Below are 20,277 nucleotides of genomic sequence, written 5' to 3' on the forward strand. Positions count from 1 at the left end.
ACATGACTCATTCCGGATTGATTTATCAAGACACTCTCTTTTGAGTGTTCAAGTTAGATACAAACATACAATTTTAAGGCACTTTAGCAAGATCCAACCATTGAGACTAGGTGTTACACTCTAGTGTCGATTGTGTTCAGGTGTACTAACACCAAGGGATTCTCTTTCTATTTCAGCTCTTAGCCCATCGATACTAACTAAAACAAAACAACAAAATAAACAAAACTACCTACACCTGGTTCAAGCTAAACCCTTGGAAAAGAACCGTGGCCCAAAGAAAAACCAAGGGGGAGTTACTACACTACCTAAAAATAAATAAATAAATAAATAAATAAATAAAATCTTTTTGGTATTTTCTCTAGACTAACTTCCCTCAAGAACTGTTTCAAATATCTGTCATCAGGAAGAGTCCTTATATTCTTCATTTTTTTTTCTCTCGACTTAGTCCCTCAAGAACCCAGTCGAAAGAGATCGGTCGTCGGGACAAGTCACTTACCTACTTTAGCTAACCTAATGAGACTATTACTCCAAACACCAAAAACAATCAAAGCAAAACAACAAAAAGAAATCAAACAACCAAATTGTTACAAATACATACATACATTGAAGTATCCCCCACCCCACACTTAAAATGTAGACATGTCCTCATGGCATAAAAATTTAAAGAGCAGTGAGGTAAGGGAACTTCCCTGTAAGATCACTCCTGATCGGAGACAATGTCTGGGTTCAATTGCAAGCACGACCCAGAGCTCTCAGCCAGCCTAAGAATTTCTTCTCCGACTTCATTGTCGGTCAGCCACCGCGTCTATGCGAGCACCCAAATCAGTGACTGAGGTACATAACCCAACCATCTCCTACTCCAAAGCTGTCATGCAGGTACTCCGGTGGGGCTGTGATGGGCCTGCCTCTTCAACTCTCGGAGGTGGTGGGACATCAGCTACCTCAACATCAACATCATCATCAGATTCATCATCTGATTCATCAACATTCACCGCCGGCTCCATCCCAATTCTAATTTTTCTTGCCAAGAATAAGGCTTTCAGTGGTAGTTTCCAATCAACTCTAAGGTCTTCAGGAACTCTAGCAAGAAGGCACAACCTGGTGACTAGAGAAGGGAAGTAGAAACCTTTGAGCAACTCAGGAGATCTAACGAGCATCTCGTCATGGAGGAGCCGGGCCACATCAAAATCCCTGTGAGCCATGAAACAATAGATTGCTGACGCCCGTGGTATATTGGCATCAGTCGTGTTGCTGGAAGGCAACAGTCGACTGTTGATAATAGTTAGCCAACACTTAGCTTCCCAATTGAGAGACTGGGAGTTAAGTGTGATCCTGGGCTTTGTCTATATGTATTCTCTGTCTGGCACACAGATAGTTTCAAGAAGAGTTCCCCACAAGGCACTTATCCAGCTAAAAGTACGATAATCATCAGCTTCTCCCCTGAACACTGGCAGCCGATATACCCTACGGATGGCCTCGATGGATGCATTTACCGGAGTATTGCACACAGTAACAACCCCATTCTCATGCTCCGGGTAGTTCGCATAGAACTCCCTGACCATCTAAACATTGGCCACCTCCGGTACCTCGAAGAAGATGTCCAGCTGACACCTTCTCAACTCATTGAAGATATTCGGGCATTCCACCTTTAAGGCTTGTCGGTCAATATGCACCTCATGTAGCAATTTCTTAGCTGCTTTTACATTGTACCTGTCCTCCGCCGGTTTGGAGACAAACCTAGTGCTGTCAAACTGTGGTGCACTGGCCTGACTCCTAGCTCTCGAGGAGCTCCCCGGTCCACTAGCGGAGGACCCAGTGTTGCGTCTCTTCCTAGATGAACTTGAACTCATTTTACCTGTCAAATAGAGAAACGCCTATCAGTGAGTGTGTGAAATGTGTGACTATGGGTGGTTACTCAGGCTTCACCACAACCCTGTCACATTAGCCCCTTATAACTCCATTGGAGCAATTTCCCAAACACCTTATGGGCAAGACAATTTCTTCAGCCCATATGGATACATCAAAGCTCGCTCCAAATCAAAGATTCTACTACACCATCACACCCCACAACACTTCATTCAACACCCACAAACATACACCCCCTTCCACCACATTATACACACAGCCCCTTCACCAATCAGTCCCAAAAACGAAATTCAAAAGAAAAACAAGAAGAAAACTAACAAAAATCAAATAAAAATTACTACACAATTACAAATACTAGGCTAGCATATAACTACATACAATACAAAAAGAAAAGAGAGGGGGGGAGGTGAGTAGCATACCTTAATGGAAGAAGGAGTGAGAGGAATGGAGATGGGGGAGTAGTATGAGTGAAGAAGAAGAAGAAGAAGAAGAAAGGGGGGATTTTTGGGAGTTAGGGTTTAGAGAGAGAGAGATTAAGAGATAAAGAAGGGGGGTTCGGATGTTTTTGGTAGTTTTATTAAGGGGGGAGTTTTAATAAGTATAAAATAGAAGAGGAAGAAAAGAAGGAAAAAGACAAAAAAATAACAAAAACGTACATGGTGCCCACCGCGATGGGTTTAAAAGTCGGAGGTAGACAGAATACTCGCCTCTCACTGCGGTCTTACCGCGGTCGCGGTACTACCCAGAAATTTTCTTCTTTTTTTTATAGGAAGGTACATAAGAAAAACACTAACAACAACGTTCGTGGGTTGCCTCCCACGCAGTGCCTAATTTAACGTCACAGCACGACACAGACAAGCGCATTTAAGGCTCGCTCGATCTCTTAGGTTCCGTTAGGTGGATCTCTGACACTTCCTTTGGTTCTTTCATGCCTATGTATAGCTTCATTCTCTGCTCATTGGCTCTAAATGTGAGAGAGTCTTTCTCTGAGGCAATCTTTACAGCCCCTGAAGGGAATACTTCGACCACTCGAAATGGACCAGACCATCTTAACTTAAGCTTACCAGGGAACAGCTATAACCTTGAGTTATAGAGCAATACCATGTCCCCAGGTTTGAAATGTCGCTCAACAATGTTCTGGTCGTGCAACCTCTTCATTCTTTCCTTGTACAACCTTGTGCTCTCAAAATCCAGATATCGAAACTCGTCAAGCTCATGCAATTCAGTGATTCTAGTATTGACCGTAGCCTCAATGTCTAGGTTCAGCTGTTTCAGTGCCAACCAAGCTTTATGTTCAAGTTCCACTAGCAAGTGGCAGGCCTTCCCGAATACCAACTTATATGGTGACATACCAATTGGTGTTTTAAAAGCAGTTCTATAAGCCCAGAGTGCATCATCTAGCTTTTTCGCCCAATCAGTTCTAGTGGCGTTTACAGTCTTAGTAAATACACTTTTTATCTCTCTATTAGACACTTCCACTTGTCCACTAGTCTACGGGTGATAAGGGATTGCCACTTTGTGGCATACATCACACTTTTCTAGCAACTTCTCGAAGGCTCTATTACAGAAGTGGGTGCCTCCATCACTGATAATCGCTCTCGGGGTCCCAAAACGGGCGAATATGTTCTTCTTCAAAAAAGCCACCACCACTCTTGCATCATTAGTGGGCAACGCTGCAGCTTCTACACATTTGGACACGTAATCCAAAACAACAAGTATGTACTTATTGCCAAAGGAGCTGACGAAGGGTCCCATGAAGTCAATCCCCCGGACATTAAACACTTCCACTTCTTGAATCAGGTTCATGGGCATCTTATGGCGACGGGAAATGTTCCCTGTTAGCTGACATTTGTTGCAGCCCTTCACCCATTGGTGCGCATCTTTAAACACTGTTGGCCAAAAAAAACCGTCCTCTAGCACTTTCGCATCTGTCCTGACTCCTCCAAAATGCCCTCCATACGCTGATGCATGACATGCCTGCAACACAGAAGATTGGTCTATCTCGGGGATGCACCTACGAATCATATTATCAACACATATTCGAAATAGGTAAGGTTCATCCCAATAATACATGCGGCAGTCACGATAAAACTTTTTCTTTTGTACAGAGGAAAGGTCATAGGGAACTATACTGCTAGCCAGGTAATTTGCAAAGTCTGCATACCATGACACTTCCTCAAGACTAGTAGCGAGCAGCTGCTCGTCTAGAAAGGTTTCCAGAATGTCCTCAACCTCAACTGAGTTTTCATCTCCCTCAAGTCGTGATAGATGATCAGCGACTTGGTTTTCTGTGCCCTTATAGTCACGAATTTCGAGGTCGAATTCTTGCAGTAGCAACACCCAACGAATCAGGCGCGGCTTAGACTCATTCTTCTCAATCAAATACCTGAGAGCTGCATGATCAGTGTATACAATTACCTTAGAGCCAATCAGGTATGATCTGAATATGTCGAAAGCAAACACCACAATCAACATCTCCTTCACAGTCACAGTGTAGTTCAACTGGGCTCCACTCAGCGTTCTACTGGCATAGTAGATTGGATGCATTAGCTTGTCTTTCCGTTGTCCCAACACTGCCCCTACTGCGTAGTCACTGGCATCACACATGAGTTCGAATGGTTGCTCCCAGTCGGGGGCAACAATGATAGGTGTTGTGACCAGCCTCTTTTTAAGCTCCTTGAATGCTACCCTGCAATAATTAGAAAACAAGAAAGGGTGATCTTTTTCTAACAACTTACACATAGGGTTGGCAATTTTTGAAAAATCTCTTATGAATCTCCGGTAGAAACCGGCATGCCCAAGTAAGCTTCTGATTGCCTTGACTGAAGTGGGAGGTGGCAGCTTTGCTATCACGTCAACTTTAGCACGATCCCCCTCAATTCCTTTACTTGACACCTGGTGCCCCAAGACTATGCCTTTTTGTACCATGAAATGGCACTTCTCCCAATTAAGAACCAGGCACCATTTCAGCACACGAGTCAGATTTCTAAGGCACTCATCAAATGAGTTCCCCACCACTGAGAAATCATCCATGAATACCTCCATTATGTCCTCTATCATGTCAGTGAATATGGCCATCATGCACCTTTAGAATGTGGCGGGTGCATTGCATAGGACAAAGGGCATCCTTCGAAAGGCATAAATGCCATATGGGCAAGTGAATGAGGTTTTTCTCTGTCCTCCGGTGCAATGGAGATCTGATTGTACCCTGAGTACCCATCCAGAAAATAGAAGTGTGACCTCCCTGCAAATCTATCTAGTGTCTGATCAATGAAGGGAAGTGGGAAGTGGTCTTTCGGGTTGCTAGATTTAACTTTCTATAGTCCATGCAAATTCTCCAGCCCGTGACGGTTCTTGTTGAAATCAGTTCATTGTTATCATTTTTGATCACCATCATGCCACCCTTCTTAGGCACACATTGCACTAGGCTAACCCAGCTGCTGTCAGAGATTGGGAAAATGATTCCCGCATCTAACCACTTTATCACTTCTTTCTTCACCACTTTCTTCATGTTTGGGTTCAGCCTTCTTTGGTGTTCCCTAGAAGGTTTGTGTCCCTCTTCCAGCAGAATTTTATGCATACAATAGGTGGGGCTGATCCCGTTAATGTTTGTCATGGTCCATCCAATGGCAGTCTTACACTCCTTGAGTACCTGCAAGAGTTATTGTGCCTGCACATCTAACAAACTAGATGAGATAATAACAGGTAATGTGGAGTCAGGTCCAAGGAACTCATACCCGAGATGGGTGGGCAGTGGCTTCAACTCTAGCTTTGGTGGTTCTTCGATGGATGGCTTGGCTGGAGGGGTCTCTCTATTTTCTAAGTGCAAGGGCTCAAATTCAAGAGTTCTATTCCAGAACCCTCTGCCCTCTAACGCCAACACCCATTCTGCCAGTTCTTCTCCATTCACCTCATCTAAATTCATCAAACATGCAGCAAGAGGGTCCTCAATAGCCAGCATCTTATCATCAGTTTCTATGATTACATACATGGCATCAATAAGAGAGCAATTGGCGAATTCACTTGGTCGCCTCATAGATTTCTGCACATTGAATGTTATCTCTTCGTCGTTCAATCTCATCTTAAGCTCCCTAGTCTCACAATCAATGAGAGCTCTCCCAGTGACCAAGAATAACCTTCCCAAAGTTATAGGAATTTCCCCATCCACCTTGCAGTCTAAGATCACAAAATCTGCAGGGAACACAAATTTCCCCACCCGAATCAACACATCATCCAGGATACCAGAGGGTCTTTTTACAGTCCTGTCATCCAGCTACAACAACATAGAGGTTGGTCTAGCTCTTCTAATCCCCAGCCTCTTATAAATCGCCAGGAGCATAAGATTAATGCTGGCCCCTAAATCACAAAGTGCCTTAGCAATGACAAAATTACCAATAGTGCAGGGAATTGTAAAGCTCCCTGGGTCAGATAGCTTCTCCGCAATTGGTCTAGTCACCACTACACTGAGTAAGAGTCACCGTAGCCAAGTCTTGGAAATCAAATTTTTGGGACATTAAGTCCTTCATTATTTTTGCATACCCCATCATCTCTTTCAAAGCATCTATCAATGGAATATTTACCTGGATTTGTTTCAGCATCTCCAAGAATTTCTTGTACTGCTCCTCTTTTTAGTGCTTAGCCAGCCTATGAGGGAATGGTGCAGGAGGTCTTTTCTTCCCAATGATTTGGGATTGCTCTTTATCAGCTACCACCTCAACTACTTGTCCCTGGGTTGTCTCAGCTTCTTTCTCAGTCTCAATCTGAATGTTGTGTTCTTCCTGAGCAGGCTGGACTGTCCCCTCTGTCAGTTTCGTTGACTCATCTAGCACAATAGGCACTAGTATGAGAGTCTCAACTTGTCTACTCTATCGAGCCCTTTCTTGCTCTACGTCTAAATATCTGCCATTCCATAGACTCACTGCCATTAGCTGCTTCGGGCCTTGATCTTTGGGGTTTATTTGAGTGTCTGCAAGTAATGTCCCATGAGGACGATTGTTTAGAGACATCAAAATTTGGCCCATCTGCACTTCAATATTCTTGATAGCTTAATCATGTGCATCTACTCTCTCACTAATTTTTGCATTAGACCCAACAACATGCTGCATCATTGCCTCAAGTCTAGCAAGCCCATCTTCCTGCCGTCCACCATGCTGCTACTGAGGAGGGTGATACCCCTGCTGCTGATTCTGATTGTTATATCCCTGTGGCTTTGGGTAAAGTGCCATATTGTTAGGAGGTCTCATACCTCCCATGTTCCCATTGTTGAACTATGGCTGGACTGGCCTGTACGGCTGATTTTGCTGGCCCCAATTCTGACCACCCTGTCTCTGGCCTCCATAATTAGACACATAGTTCATGTCTTCAGGGTAGTGATGATGATCATGTTCTGCATTCCACTAGTTACCAATTGGCTGACTAATGCAAGATGTGCACAAGCCCCCATTGGTAGTATCTACGATGTGTACCTGCTGCTTCTGCCCTGACTCTTCCACCTTTTTGGTGAGTATACTCATCTGTGTCAATAAGGTGGCCATATTTTCAGCCATAGAGTTGGATGGATCTAAGGGCACTGAGTGAACCACTAGAGTGATAAGTGCATTCCTGGTTGTCCATCCTGAATTCTGCGCCATCTTGTCAAGCAAACTCTGGCCTTCTCTCCATGTTTTGCTAAAAAATGCTCCACCAGTTGAAGCATCAACAATGTTCTTCATGATATCTAACAATCCCATGTAAAAGCGCTGCCCCAACATCAGATTTGGAATACCATGGTGCGGACATATAACCAGTATCCCTTTGAAACGTTCCCATGTTTCATGCAGTGTCTCCATTGGTCTCTGTTTAAAACTCAAAATTTCATCAATTTGTTAAGCAGTCTTGTTGGGTGGGTGGAACTTGTTATGGAATTGCTTGACTAACTCCTCCCAAGTTGTTATGGAATTTATGGGGAGTGAGTTTAGCCAGGTCTGGGCAGCTCCTGTCACTGAGAATGGAAACAATAACAGTTTGATTGCTTCCGGAGTTACGTTGGGCTGCCTTTGGGTTTTATAGATTGATAGGAAATTCTTGAAGTGTCGTTGAGGATCTTCGACTTGTGACCCCGAAAATAGTCCCTTGTTTTGCAACAAGTGCAACATGTTATTCGTGATTTGGAATGATTCAGCCTGTATCTGCGGGACTACAATCGTTGTGGCCAGATTTTTAGTTGTGGGTTATGCCCAGTAATAGAGAGCAGCCTCTGGCACAAGAGGTGCCACTGGCGCTATTGGTACAACTAGGTCTTCTTCGTGATCTCCCATGTCTATTTCGAATTGTTCAGTTGTTTGTTTTTCTCGTTGGCCCGATTCAAGGCCTTGAAAACTCTCTCGGGATCTGATAATGCTTCAAATACTTCACCAGTTCTCAATGAGTTTCTAGGCATGCACCTGTACAACCAAGTCAACAAACGTTAAAATTTCAATGTAAAGATTGGATATAGAGAAACTGACTACACTAAGAATTTTTGTACTTCTTTCAATTATAATTGATAACACCGTTAATTACCCGGCAACGACACCATAATTTGATCACGCCCAACTATGCCTTATTAAAAGGACACGCGGACGTTGCAAATATAATCTGAGTATTTAGCCCAGAGTCGAACCCACAAGGAATTAGCCTATCAATTACTTTCGTTAGACTTACTAAATTCCACGGAATCAACTTCCCAAACGTTGTAAATAACAATTGGAGGTATTTCTACTAACTAAGAACAAATGTAAATAAGCATCTGAAAACTAACTATAATTAAGTTATAAACAATTAAGAGAAGGATCTAAGGTTATGATTTCCCCTATTGATGGAATCCCTTCCGGTTATGTTTCACATAGATTCATCCAATAATTGTCTCTATCAATCATGAGCACTATTATTACCGTAAATCTCTCCCGATTAATCATGATAATTTACTAGACGCACTCTCCCGAGCTACGCTAGCTAGCTTTGTTTATTACAGCTCACTTTAGATTGCACCCAAGGCTTCGTTATCCCCAATCTCGCCTTTAAATCCTCAGTTATTGATCTTTCATATACTTTGGGAGTGGTGTTGTTAAACAATTACCTAAATATGCACTCTCCCGAGTTATATACACTAAATAGGCACAGCTAATTGAGGATCCTGTCAATTAACTACAACAAGCACATAGTAGAACAAATAGAGATTAAACTGGGCAAACTATATTAACATAACAAGAAGTTCATCCTTCAATAGGTTCCATCAAAACCCTAGACTAGGAAATTAACTACTCATGACAAAACACGATAAAACTATGAAATTATTCATAATGGGTAATTGAAATAATCAAAAGAAGACAGAAGAATTCTAATGTTTTGTTACTCTTGTCACACTTGTTCTTGCCTCCAAAGTAGTCTAAAAACAAGCTTAACACAATCTTGGCCGAGTTTCTATAGCTTATAAGTGTTTGGAACAAGTTTTCCCAAATTTACACTTTGGTCCCCAAATTCCTGGCGAGTGAACAGTGCACTGCGGTCGCGGAAAGACCGCGGTGAACGCTGAGCATTCTGCCTTAACGCTTGATCCGTCGCGGTTCCACCACGGTCACGGTGGAATTTGCTCAGTCCATTTTCTTGCTTCTTTGTGCTCGGGTACTTCTTGGGTGAGCGTTTTCTTCACATTATTGCCTCCAAAATACTCCGTGGTGCTTCCTCACTTAGAATATTCCCTGCGAAACAAAAGAACACCATTTAGAGCATTTTGTTGGCAATTTGCCTATAAAACAACAATAAAGCATGATAATATTAAGGTGTAAATATCATCTATATAGCCTAATATCAAGATCCATTAAGCCTCTATCTTTTTATCATTTGCATGGAATCACTCTCCCGTCTGATTGACCACGTTGTTGATTTATTACAATGGTCACCTGTTAAACTATCACAAAAATCAGCACCCCTTTCACATCTACTCTTTGCAGGCGACCTTGTATTATTTGCCAAAGCTACTGAAAAATGTACACACAATCAACAACATTTTCAACCAATTACACCTTCATTCAGGACAACGTATTGACTTCGCAAAATCAAAAATTCTTTTTTCTAATAATGTTCCTACCTACACTCAAAATAAAATTTCAACACTACTAAATATCCAACTCACCACTAACTTTGGAAAATATCTAGGCCTGCCTATAACCAACACAACACCAACTTCCACTGATTATCAATATTTAATAGATCGGTTAACTAGGAAACTAACAGGATGGAAACAAAATTTCCTCACATTTGTTGGCAGAACCACCCTCATCAAATCAGTTCTAAATATTATCCCTACGTATGCTATGCAAATAAATATTCTCCCCATTAAGACAATAAAAGATTTAGATCGCATTCAAAGAAACTTTCTCAGGGGCTCTTCTCCTGCTAAATGAAAGATTCACCTTCTTAATTGGGACAAAATTACTACACCAAAATCTTATGGGGGTGTTAGGAATCCAAAAACTGTATCCCAAAAACCTCTCTTTAATAATGGCCCTCCTTTTGCGTTATTACCAAAATGCTAACACTCCTTCGACAACTACTCTACATTATAAATAGCAATCTTATCTCAATCAACCTCACCCTCATTTCCCTCACCCTAAAATAAACTCTGTTTCCTACATTTGGAAAAGCATAGTCAAAACTTGCCCTTACTTCAAACAAGGACTAAGATGGAATATCGTCGCTGGTAACCAAATTGAAATATGGTCTTGACTATTGGTTACCTACGCACCAAACTTAACGCCATGTCATACATGGTCCACTTAATCACAATGAGGAAAACCTTTCACTAAGCTCAATTATTCAAAATGGCTTGTGGAATCCCCAAACATTATCCTTTGAACTGCCACACCATCTACTCTCACTCATTCATCATATTTCACTGAACCCAACAGCCATGACCAATACTTTTGGCACCCCTCAAAACCCTATAACTTGAACCCAACATCCACCGGGGATTTCTCCACTTCCACTGCTTATGCTTTCATAACTCTTACTCCACCTAAGGAACATCCTCAAAACCCTAACTTGGATATGAAAAATACATACTACCAACAAAATTAAACATTTTCTATGGCTCATGCTACAACACAAATTACCAAACCTTACATTTCTTTTTAATCGAAATTTTACTAATGATCCCACCTGTCTAGTATGCCGACAAGTGCCTGAAGATATTCTTCATATATTTTTCAACTGCACCACAGTATACGACATATGACATTATCTAAATCTCCATCTGGCTCCACAAATCACTCTCAATTGGATCAAACAAATGTGCCTTCAAACCACCACTCCTACCAATACAATTACATCCTATATTCTAGTTCCCATTACTTTTTGGCATATTTGGACCAATCGTAATAATAATATCTTCAATCACTCAACTACAAACGTTAATCCCCTTAATGTATACAACCAGGCAGCCCAATATTATTACCTAACTACTTTAGTGAATCCAAAACAAAAGGTAAATACTATTAGTCCAATAAAATGGCAACCCCCACCCCAAGGCTTCTATAAGTTAAATATTGATAGGGCTTTTAATAAACATAACCACATGGGGGGGGGGGCTGGAGTTTTTTGTAATGCCTCTGGTGCTTGGGTGTATGGTTTCACTAAACCACTGAGCCACACAGATATTATTCAAGCTGAACTACTTGTCTTATACCATGGACTACAACTAGCACATGATCTCAATTTACGACCCTTACAAGTGGAAACGGGCTCTCAGGTACTCATTCACATCCTATCTACCACTCCACTAAAACACTCACATACCATTTTTGAATGCAGGTCGATGCTCCAGAATCTCCAAGTGATTCAGCTACAACACACATTTACGGAAGGCAATACTGTGGCAGATGCACTAGCCAAGCATGGGAAGAAAATCAAGAATTTTCAAACTACTGATGTTCTCCTTTTTGACAATCCACTTTCTTTTGCTTTACCGCTCTTAGCTAATGATGTAATAGGTACTGTAACTCTAGTTCAGTTCCAGCCTTGTACTGCACTAGTTATGTTTTTTAATATAAAGCCTTCTTAGCAAAAAAAGAAAAAAACAAGCAAAAATCCGTCAATATTTCTTATATAAATACCATGAGAAAAGCTAAAACAAACGTAAAATAAGTACATCATGCCCTTTTAATTAACAATAGCGCTCACGCTTATAGCTTGTTTGGCCAAGCTTCTTTTTAACCAAAAGAATTTGTTTGGTCAAAAGTATTTTTTTCTTTTTGATAAATATTCTAGTTCCTTCAATCATAAACTCCATATAGCTGAGATACAATTCTTCTTCTTGTAGGAACCTTGAACTAATTTTCTTCGAATATTCAGAATTGTGTACGAGATGTCGGAATAGCTTATCTAAAGATTTGTTGATATTGACTTCTCATAATTTAGAGAAAGAAAAGAAATTTCTTAATAATGAGTTCTGTTACATTTTTTGGCTTCAGAATATCAATACCTCAATAATGCAAATTAAATGGGTCTTCAAGTTTCAGTTAAATTAAAATGTGTATATGTTCTTTTTGGTACAGTTCTCTATCGTCTATATATTTTATGGGTAATTTGCACTATTAGGATTTTGAGGACCACCGTTTAATCTTTGACCACGTTAAGGAAAGTTGCAAAATAAATCCACGGCCAGCATTAGGTAGTGAAATCTCAATGAATCACCAGGATTTTAAATCAAAGGGCAAAACATGGCTTGTCCGAAGAATCACAGGATGGATCGCCAGAATTTGTCCACAAATCTTGTCGGGTTTCAAGTTAATCGGCAAAACTTGCCTTGTGACAAAGGATTTGTGGCTAAATCCTGACAGAACACCAGAATTTTGTCACATATCCTGATAGATCACCATAATGTACTGTGCAAAAATTTTACCAACAGGTTTTGCTTCAACAGGTGCAAATCAACTCCAAATAACTTTGAATTTGATATCCAACGTTTAAATATTACTCCCAATAATTTACAATTATCAGATTCAACCGCAAGTCCTTCAAAAACTAACATACACATTTTATCTTCTTCAACAATTTTTTTCAAGCTGAACAAAACCCAACAATTGTGTTCTTCAATTTTCTGTACAGTAACTTGTAGTTGGAAGATCCATGAATTGAATCATCAATTACTTTGTTCAGGAAATATATAGCCTAATATTATCACAAAAGAAGATCAGAGTCTCAAGTAGATATCTAGCTAAGGGATGGAAAAGGATTCGAATATTTATATAATAATACAACACATTACATGAGAGAAGAATATAAATTACTCCATAAGTTCATGAAACTTTACAAGATAAATGGTATGTTTTCAACTGAGAAAAGTATATAAAAAAAAAAAAAAAAAATCCGCACAGTTTATTCTTGGTGACAAGTAGTAGTGCAATTTTTTTCCACTGGGAAGAGGCTTTCATCCCAACTAATAATGCCACGGATCAAACTATTTGTTGGAAGCCCTTGGATTTCAAAATGTCGCCACTTCTTTTTCGTTACATCATAACACAAACAGATGACTTTACCTGACTTGATCGCCATGGGAAATAAAATATTCTTCCCATCATAAGAGAAGATCTCCCCATCACAACAACTGCGAATTTTTTCGAAAATAAATGATTTTGACAGTTCAGATTCTAGACCTTTCCATTGTAAACGTATTTTAATGATATGCTTCTCCCATTCTTCTTTTCCGGTCTTCCCTAAAATCCACAGATTCACTTTTTCTCCATAATACAATTTCTTCTCGCAATCAAGGATTGCTAATTTGCCTTTTATTTCTGTTAGTTTATAATAATATTCAACCTGTGAATGATATAAGTTATCCCACAACGTGATAATTCTTAAATTTTCGGTTTTAACATCAAATGCTACTATGAATATCTCTGTTCTGACGGCATTCAACATATAGATACTCCATTAATGTGTATTCCATTATCAATCCAAAGATAACTAGCGACACTTTTAATCTCTCTCCATGCATGATTTGTCTATGCGTAATGTAAAAACCCAGGTTCTTGTGGACATTCTTCTTAATTCATCATTATTAAGTATCATCAATACTTTATACGTCTTATCTTCTGGATCAAAACCTAATGAATAGAAATACTTAGCACGGTAATTTATTTCAACAGACGGAAGAGATCTTGCTACTCTTGTACTAGGATTACAAATTGCAACAGGCTCCGTAAATCTCGTGAAGCAGCAAAACAAACCATTAACGCACATTATACGGTCGCGGAAGAGATCGATATTCGATACCACTATATTCAATATGAAGATGGGAGGCTTTTCCTTCTTCCTTTTGCTCTATAGTGTATAAATGTGCATATCGGTAATTTCGGCACACATCGAATTTGGTTCCACCAGTACGAATCATAGAGCGACAGTGATGTATATCCACGAAAACTGATTCTGATACAAGGAAATTACAAAATCTGGAAACGCACCTGAAACGCATTAGAGACTTGACAGGAAGCCACCAAAATACTTGAAATATTATATCTTGGGGAATTGATGATTTTCTTGTGCCAGGCTTCATCTTCTCCTCCGTGCTGGAAATTGAAAAAATTACGGTAAAGCAAGTAGGGCAAACTCTACTGATGAAAATATAAAAGAGTAGCGCAACTCTTTTGCCTATTTTGTTTTTTGCCTATTAAATTTTCGTTTTCTTCTAAAACTGCTTTTTTCCTGTTTTGTTCGCTTTCCTATGAAAGGTGGACTAGAGCTATTACGACTTGACGTGAAACTATCTGAAAAGGAAAAATCAGAAAAGGATAAAATTAATTTTCCTATTGAACTTTCGGGGAAAACTAAATTAGTCATGTCTAATTTTCCTATTGAACTTTCGGAATCAATAAGTAATTAATTTGCTTTGAAAACTTCTCCTAGTTTTATTGTAAACTTGTTAGTTGCTGATACAATCAAATAAAAGTAGGGGTGGACGTTCAGGCAATTTGAATTGGATATTGAATTTGAGAATTTCGGTTTTCAGACCGAAGAAATGACAATTCAAATCCAATCCAAATAAGTTTGGATTGAATTGGATCTTTTAAGTTCAGTTTCAGATTAATTGGTTTAGATATTCTAAATTTTAGGTTTTTGGATCGAAGAAATGACAATCCAAATCCAATCCAAATAAACCCAAAAATTTTAAAAATTAAATCTTAAATCCAATTCATAATCCGAAAATCCAAACCAAAAATCCAAAAAATTCGTATTTCGGGTTTGCCCAAACCATGGCCAAATCTACCCACCCCTAGTTGAGATGTTTCTACTTTTACAAAAAATGAATATCCAAATGAAGTATTCAAGTTAAATTGCCTAAAAATTCCTCATTCTTGCCGCAATTATCCAAATAAAGTATTCAAGTAATGAAATTATTATTTTTAAAAAAATACAACAGAGACATTAATACGGCCGATAAGAAGTAGCAATAGTAAAATCATGTCCAAATAGAAAATATTCTGACAGTAACTTATTAATTAATATTGAATATATGAGATAATATCTAATGGATCCCATAACTATTAGCATATGGATAATGAACTAAATATAAAGTATAAAAATTTCGGATTTACGGATATCTAAAAAATCCGAAGCACCAAATCCAATTTTCAATCCAAAATCCAAAAATTTTAATAATTAAATCCGTAATTCGAAAATCCAAACCAAAAATCCAAAAAAAAACGGATTTCGGTTTGGATTTCGGATTTGCCCAAAGTATGCACGCCCCTAAATAAAAGTCTTTGTTTGAGTTAAAAAAAGAAGGAAATACTATGAATATACGAGTTTATTTTTTAATGATTTCCGATTAAACACCTATGGTTAAATAAGTTTTTTTTTTTGGTTTCAATAAAGCCTAATATTAAAAACTAAATAAAGTCATTACAAGTAGTAGTGATAATACGACTTGTAGGACCCGTTTGGTCATAAATTTTACCAAATTCTTTTTGACAAATACATATTTGTTCATAAATTTTATCCATATTTTGGCAAATTCCCAAATCCCAAAACCAGTGGCCCAAAATTTTACTATTACATTTTTTAAAAATTTTAAAAATTGCCCCAAACTTTTGTACTTTATAAAAGAGCTCACCATTTATTATTTTGTAACAATGCTGCTTCGTCTTCTCGGTCATCTGATAATGTATTATGTAGTTCATTATAAAAATGATAATTTTGTACCAAATTTAATTATGTTCAGGACTATGGTTTGTGATAATGATAATGAATGTTATTGATGAATGTACTGTTGAGTAATTGTGATAATTTTTAGAACTTGTGCGTATAAGTCATATTTCATGTTTTTTTTAAAAAAAAAAGTGAAACATGTTTCGAAAACTTATGTCCAAACACATTTTCATCTTCAAACCAACTTCACCCAAATCTGATTTTTCAAAACAAATTTAGGAATCTATGGCCAAACGATGGCGTAATATCTTTGTCGCGTATGTTTCAATCTTGAGAGGATATAATCTTGTAGCGTGGCAGCTTTGAGTCCATGATAAAGTGCAATGAGCTCAGTATGGATTGGATGTGGTTTGTCTGTGCCATAAAAACCGAGCATGCATCCACTGTAATTTCTGATAACTCCTCCTATTATAAAGTATTTGATCTTGTTTGGAACATTTTGTCTCCAAATCCAATTGAAGCTACTAGAGTTTGAGGGATTAGTTTGGAGATAGCTGCCTATAAGATTTAGTACTGAACATGAATATATAATGATTCCTGTTCACTACATCTTTGGCGTCAGAATATGAATGAATACCTGAAATATGTGTGTGTATGTATGTTTATTTTGTTCTTTATTTTCAATACACTTAATTCTATGAATGCAATTATCTCTCTCTTTCACGGTTCAGCTCTATATCTTGATTCTACACAAATTTTACTTGCTGCGTGAAGGAAGACCCATGAATTTAATTAACAATCAACGGTTCAGCTTTGTTCAGTGTTCAGGTAGCACAACCCAATGCTATTTACAAATAAGAGAAGTAGATATCTCTAGCTAATTACGGCATGACTAAAGGAGACTTCGAGTAATATACACAATACATTAATTTCATGAGAGAATCATATAACAACAACAACATGCCCAGTATTATCCCACACCGTGGGGTCTGGGGAGAGTAGTGCGTACGCAGACCTTACCCCTACCTTGTGAGGATAGAGTGGTTGTTTTCAATAGACCATCGACTCAGAAAAGCATAAGCACCGCATTAATGAAAATATAGACAAGAAGGGACAATACCAAAAAGCCATATAAAAGTAGAATAGAAACACCAAGACAGTAATATTGCGGAATATCATGGGTTAACTAGCACACAATCTCACATAAAGCAAATAGAGAAGAAAAATCAATACAAGGATTTAACGAGGTTCGGCTAAGCCTATTCCTCGGGGCAAAAGAAGAGAGAGTTTTCCACTATGAATGAGAAGAAAAGCACAATACAATCTATAGAATCTCCAACTACAACCCCTATATATAGATCCCAAAAGGTCCCAAACATATATGAGAAAGGTTTCCCAATTTGACAAGGACTATAGGTTTTCCTTTCCCAAATCTATTAGGACAATGAGTTTTCCTAAACCTATAGGGACTATGGGTTTCCTAAAAATACAAGGAAATAATTCAAGCCACAAATAACAAACCTTCCCCTTGGCTTGAATTCTCTTCATCAATAGGAACAACGTCTCTCTACCTTGCCATCAGCCCTTGCAAGGGCTCTATCCATTTTCGCACGCATCAACCAAGTCTAGGAAACACCTAAACTTGTTAAGAGACTCAATCTCTTTACTCATAGCACTAATCTGTTGATTTGGTTCTATACTTGGAATAGCTTCTAGATAGCTATAACACTCAAACGCATCAACGGTCTCTGCAACTGCCAAAGCAAATTCCACTGGATTCGTATATCCAAGAAGATTCCCATCAACTACGTTTGCAAACCTTTGCGGTCGGTTGATCACTCTCTTTTCTCTGCCTGTTGCAATGCTATATGGTTGTTGTTGCGCAGGTGCATCAACATTATCGTCTTGATCAATATTTTGCACCTCCTCTACTTCCTCTACTTTAGAACTATTGGGCTGAGTTAGTGGAGATTCAATTTCTAGCTCTATGTGGTCACTGACACCACGATTTGTTTCTGCTATTGCCTTCTCCCTCTGACTGTCCAGTGAGACAAATTCATTAAATGTTACATCCCTACTGATAATTAGCCCTGGAGTCTTTTGATCTGTGCACCACACTTATAACATTTCACTCCAGTTGCATACCCTAGAAATATTCACTTCTTTGCCCTCGGCTCAAGTTTTCCATCCCTCACATGAGCATAAGCAGGACAACCAAATATCCTTAAATTTGAATAATCAGCAGGCGAATCAGACCATACCTCAAAAGGAGTTTTGAACTCAATAGCTATGGATGAAGATCTATTGACCAAATAACAAGCTGTATTGATTGCTTCAGCCCAAAAATCTTTGCTAACACATGAGTGTGAAAGCATGCTTCGTGCCCTATCACAAAGCGTTCTATTCATACGTTCTGCAACACCATTTTTGTTGTGGTGTTCCGACACAAGTGCGGTGTCTCACTCACTATGCCCTCCTTGCTGCAGAAATTATCGAACTCAGAATTGCAAAATTCCAACCCATTGTCAGTTCGAAGACGCTTAACTTTTCTTTCCATCTGCCTCTCAACCATCGTCTTCCATTTAACAAATGTCGAAAATGCCTCATCTTTTGTTTTAAGAAAATACACCCACACCATCCCTGAGTAATCATCAATCAAAGTCATAAAATACCTGGCACCACTCTTGGAGGGAATTCTATTTGGACCTCACAAGTCAGAGTGTATATAATCTAACTTGTCGTTGGTCTTGTGCTCGGACTTCTTGATGAACTTTACCCTTGTCTGTTACCAAACACACAATGCTCACAAAAATTCAAAACTTGATTTTTGTAACCATTCAGCAAATTCTGCTTACTCAACAAAGACAATCCATTATCACTCATATGGCCAAGTCGCAAGTGCCACAACTGAGACTGATTTAGATCACTTTTCCCAGAAGCTACAGTAGCTTCCCCTTCAACTACACTGGCCTAAAGATGATACAATTTAGAATGTAGTTTACCCTTCATAAGTACCATGGAGCCTTTACACACTTTAAGTATTCCATTCTCGAAGTGAAATTTATACCCTTGATCATCCAAAGTCGAAAGAGAAGTCAAATTTCTCTTTATCCGAGGAACATGCCAACACTTAATGTTTCTGATAGTTCCGTCGAACATTCTCAATTTAATATTACCAACCCCCTCTACTGGTAATGGATTATCGTCTCCCATATAGACAGTCCCACCCATTTGTTTGTAAGTTGCAAACCAATTCTTGTGTGGACACATGTGGAAAGTAGCACCAGAATCAAGAACCCAAGAATTTTGCCCATGACTAAAACTCACAGCACAAACTTCCCCTACATAATCACTATCATCAGAATTATTGCCAGTGTCAACAATATTTGTCGAATTATCTATTTTCTGCTTCCCTCTTTTCTCCTTCAGCTTAGGACAATCTCTCTTGTAGTGACCTTGCTCCCCGCACTCATAACAGTTTTGCTTCCTTGCTCTAGACTTTGATCTTGCGGTTGACTTTTTCCTGTTAAAGTCCTTTTGTTGTGTTCTTCCTCTAATCACAAGACCCTCGCCCTCAATTCTGTAGTCTGGAAAGCTCTTTTTCAACTCTTTAGATTTTAGTGCACTACTAACATCTTCTAGTGAAATGCTATCTTTCCCATATAGCAATGTATCAGCAAAAGTATCATAAAATTGTGGTAAAGAACATAACACAATGAAGGCCTGATCCTCACTCTCAATTTTGATATCCACATTCTTCAGGTCCATTATAATTGAATTAAACTCATCAAGGTGAGTTTTAACAAGTGTACCTTCATTCATACGGAGATTGTATAATCTCTTTTTCAGGTAGAGGCGGTTTGTCAACGATTTCTTAGAATACAGATCTTCCAACTTCTTCCATGCCGTTGCTGCAGAAGTTTCTTCAGCAATTTCCCGAAGAACGCTATCTGTAAGCTCATCAAGATCGCACTCAAAACCCTCTCCTTCAGGTCTTCCTTTTTTGTCTCTTTCATATTTTCAGGAAAATCCTCATCAATTGCTTTCCATAAACCTTGTAACATCAGGGACGATTTCATCCTAATCTTCCATAGACTGAAACTAGAACCTCCGTCAAATTTCTCTACTTCGTACTTTCTTGAAGATGATGAAGACATCTTAACCCTAAATTATGTGTAGAAACCCGAACCTTGCTCTGATACCAATTGTTGCGGAATATCGTGGGTTAACTAGCACACAATCTCACAC

At 39.0% G+C, this 20,277-nt stretch overlaps 1 protein-coding gene and 1 non-coding gene across 2 annotated transcripts; one reads left to right on the forward strand and one right to left on the reverse strand.

Annotated features, from left to right (window-relative positions):
* Positions 1–1,562: 1,562 nt before the first annotated feature.
* LOC138869384 (uncharacterized) lies at positions 1,563–4,944 on the reverse strand. The gene is made up of 6 exons (XM_070146997.1): positions 4,253–4,944; positions 3,774–3,880; positions 3,401–3,548; positions 2,948–3,286; positions 2,064–2,128; positions 1,563–1,855 (listed from the first exon to the last, which is right to left on the reverse strand). The coding sequence occupies exons 1-6, from the start codon at positions 4,942–4,944 to the stop codon at positions 1,563–1,565; spliced, it is 1,644 nt and encodes a 547-aa protein (XP_070003098.1).
* Positions 4,945–7,626: 2,682 nt separating this feature from the next.
* On the forward strand, positions 7,627–7,733 carry LOC138869816 (small nucleolar RNA R71). The gene has a single exon (XR_011400069.1). It is a non-coding gene; the product is annotated as a small nucleolar RNA R71 (small nucleolar RNA).
* The last annotated feature ends 12,544 nt before the right edge of the window (positions 7,734–20,277 follow it).

This window comes from Nicotiana sylvestris, chromosome 5, assembly GCF_000393655.2.
Source record: "Nicotiana sylvestris chromosome 5, ASM39365v2, whole genome shotgun sequence".
Lineage (NCBI taxonomy): Eukaryota > Viridiplantae > Streptophyta > Magnoliopsida > Solanales > Solanaceae > Nicotiana > Nicotiana sylvestris.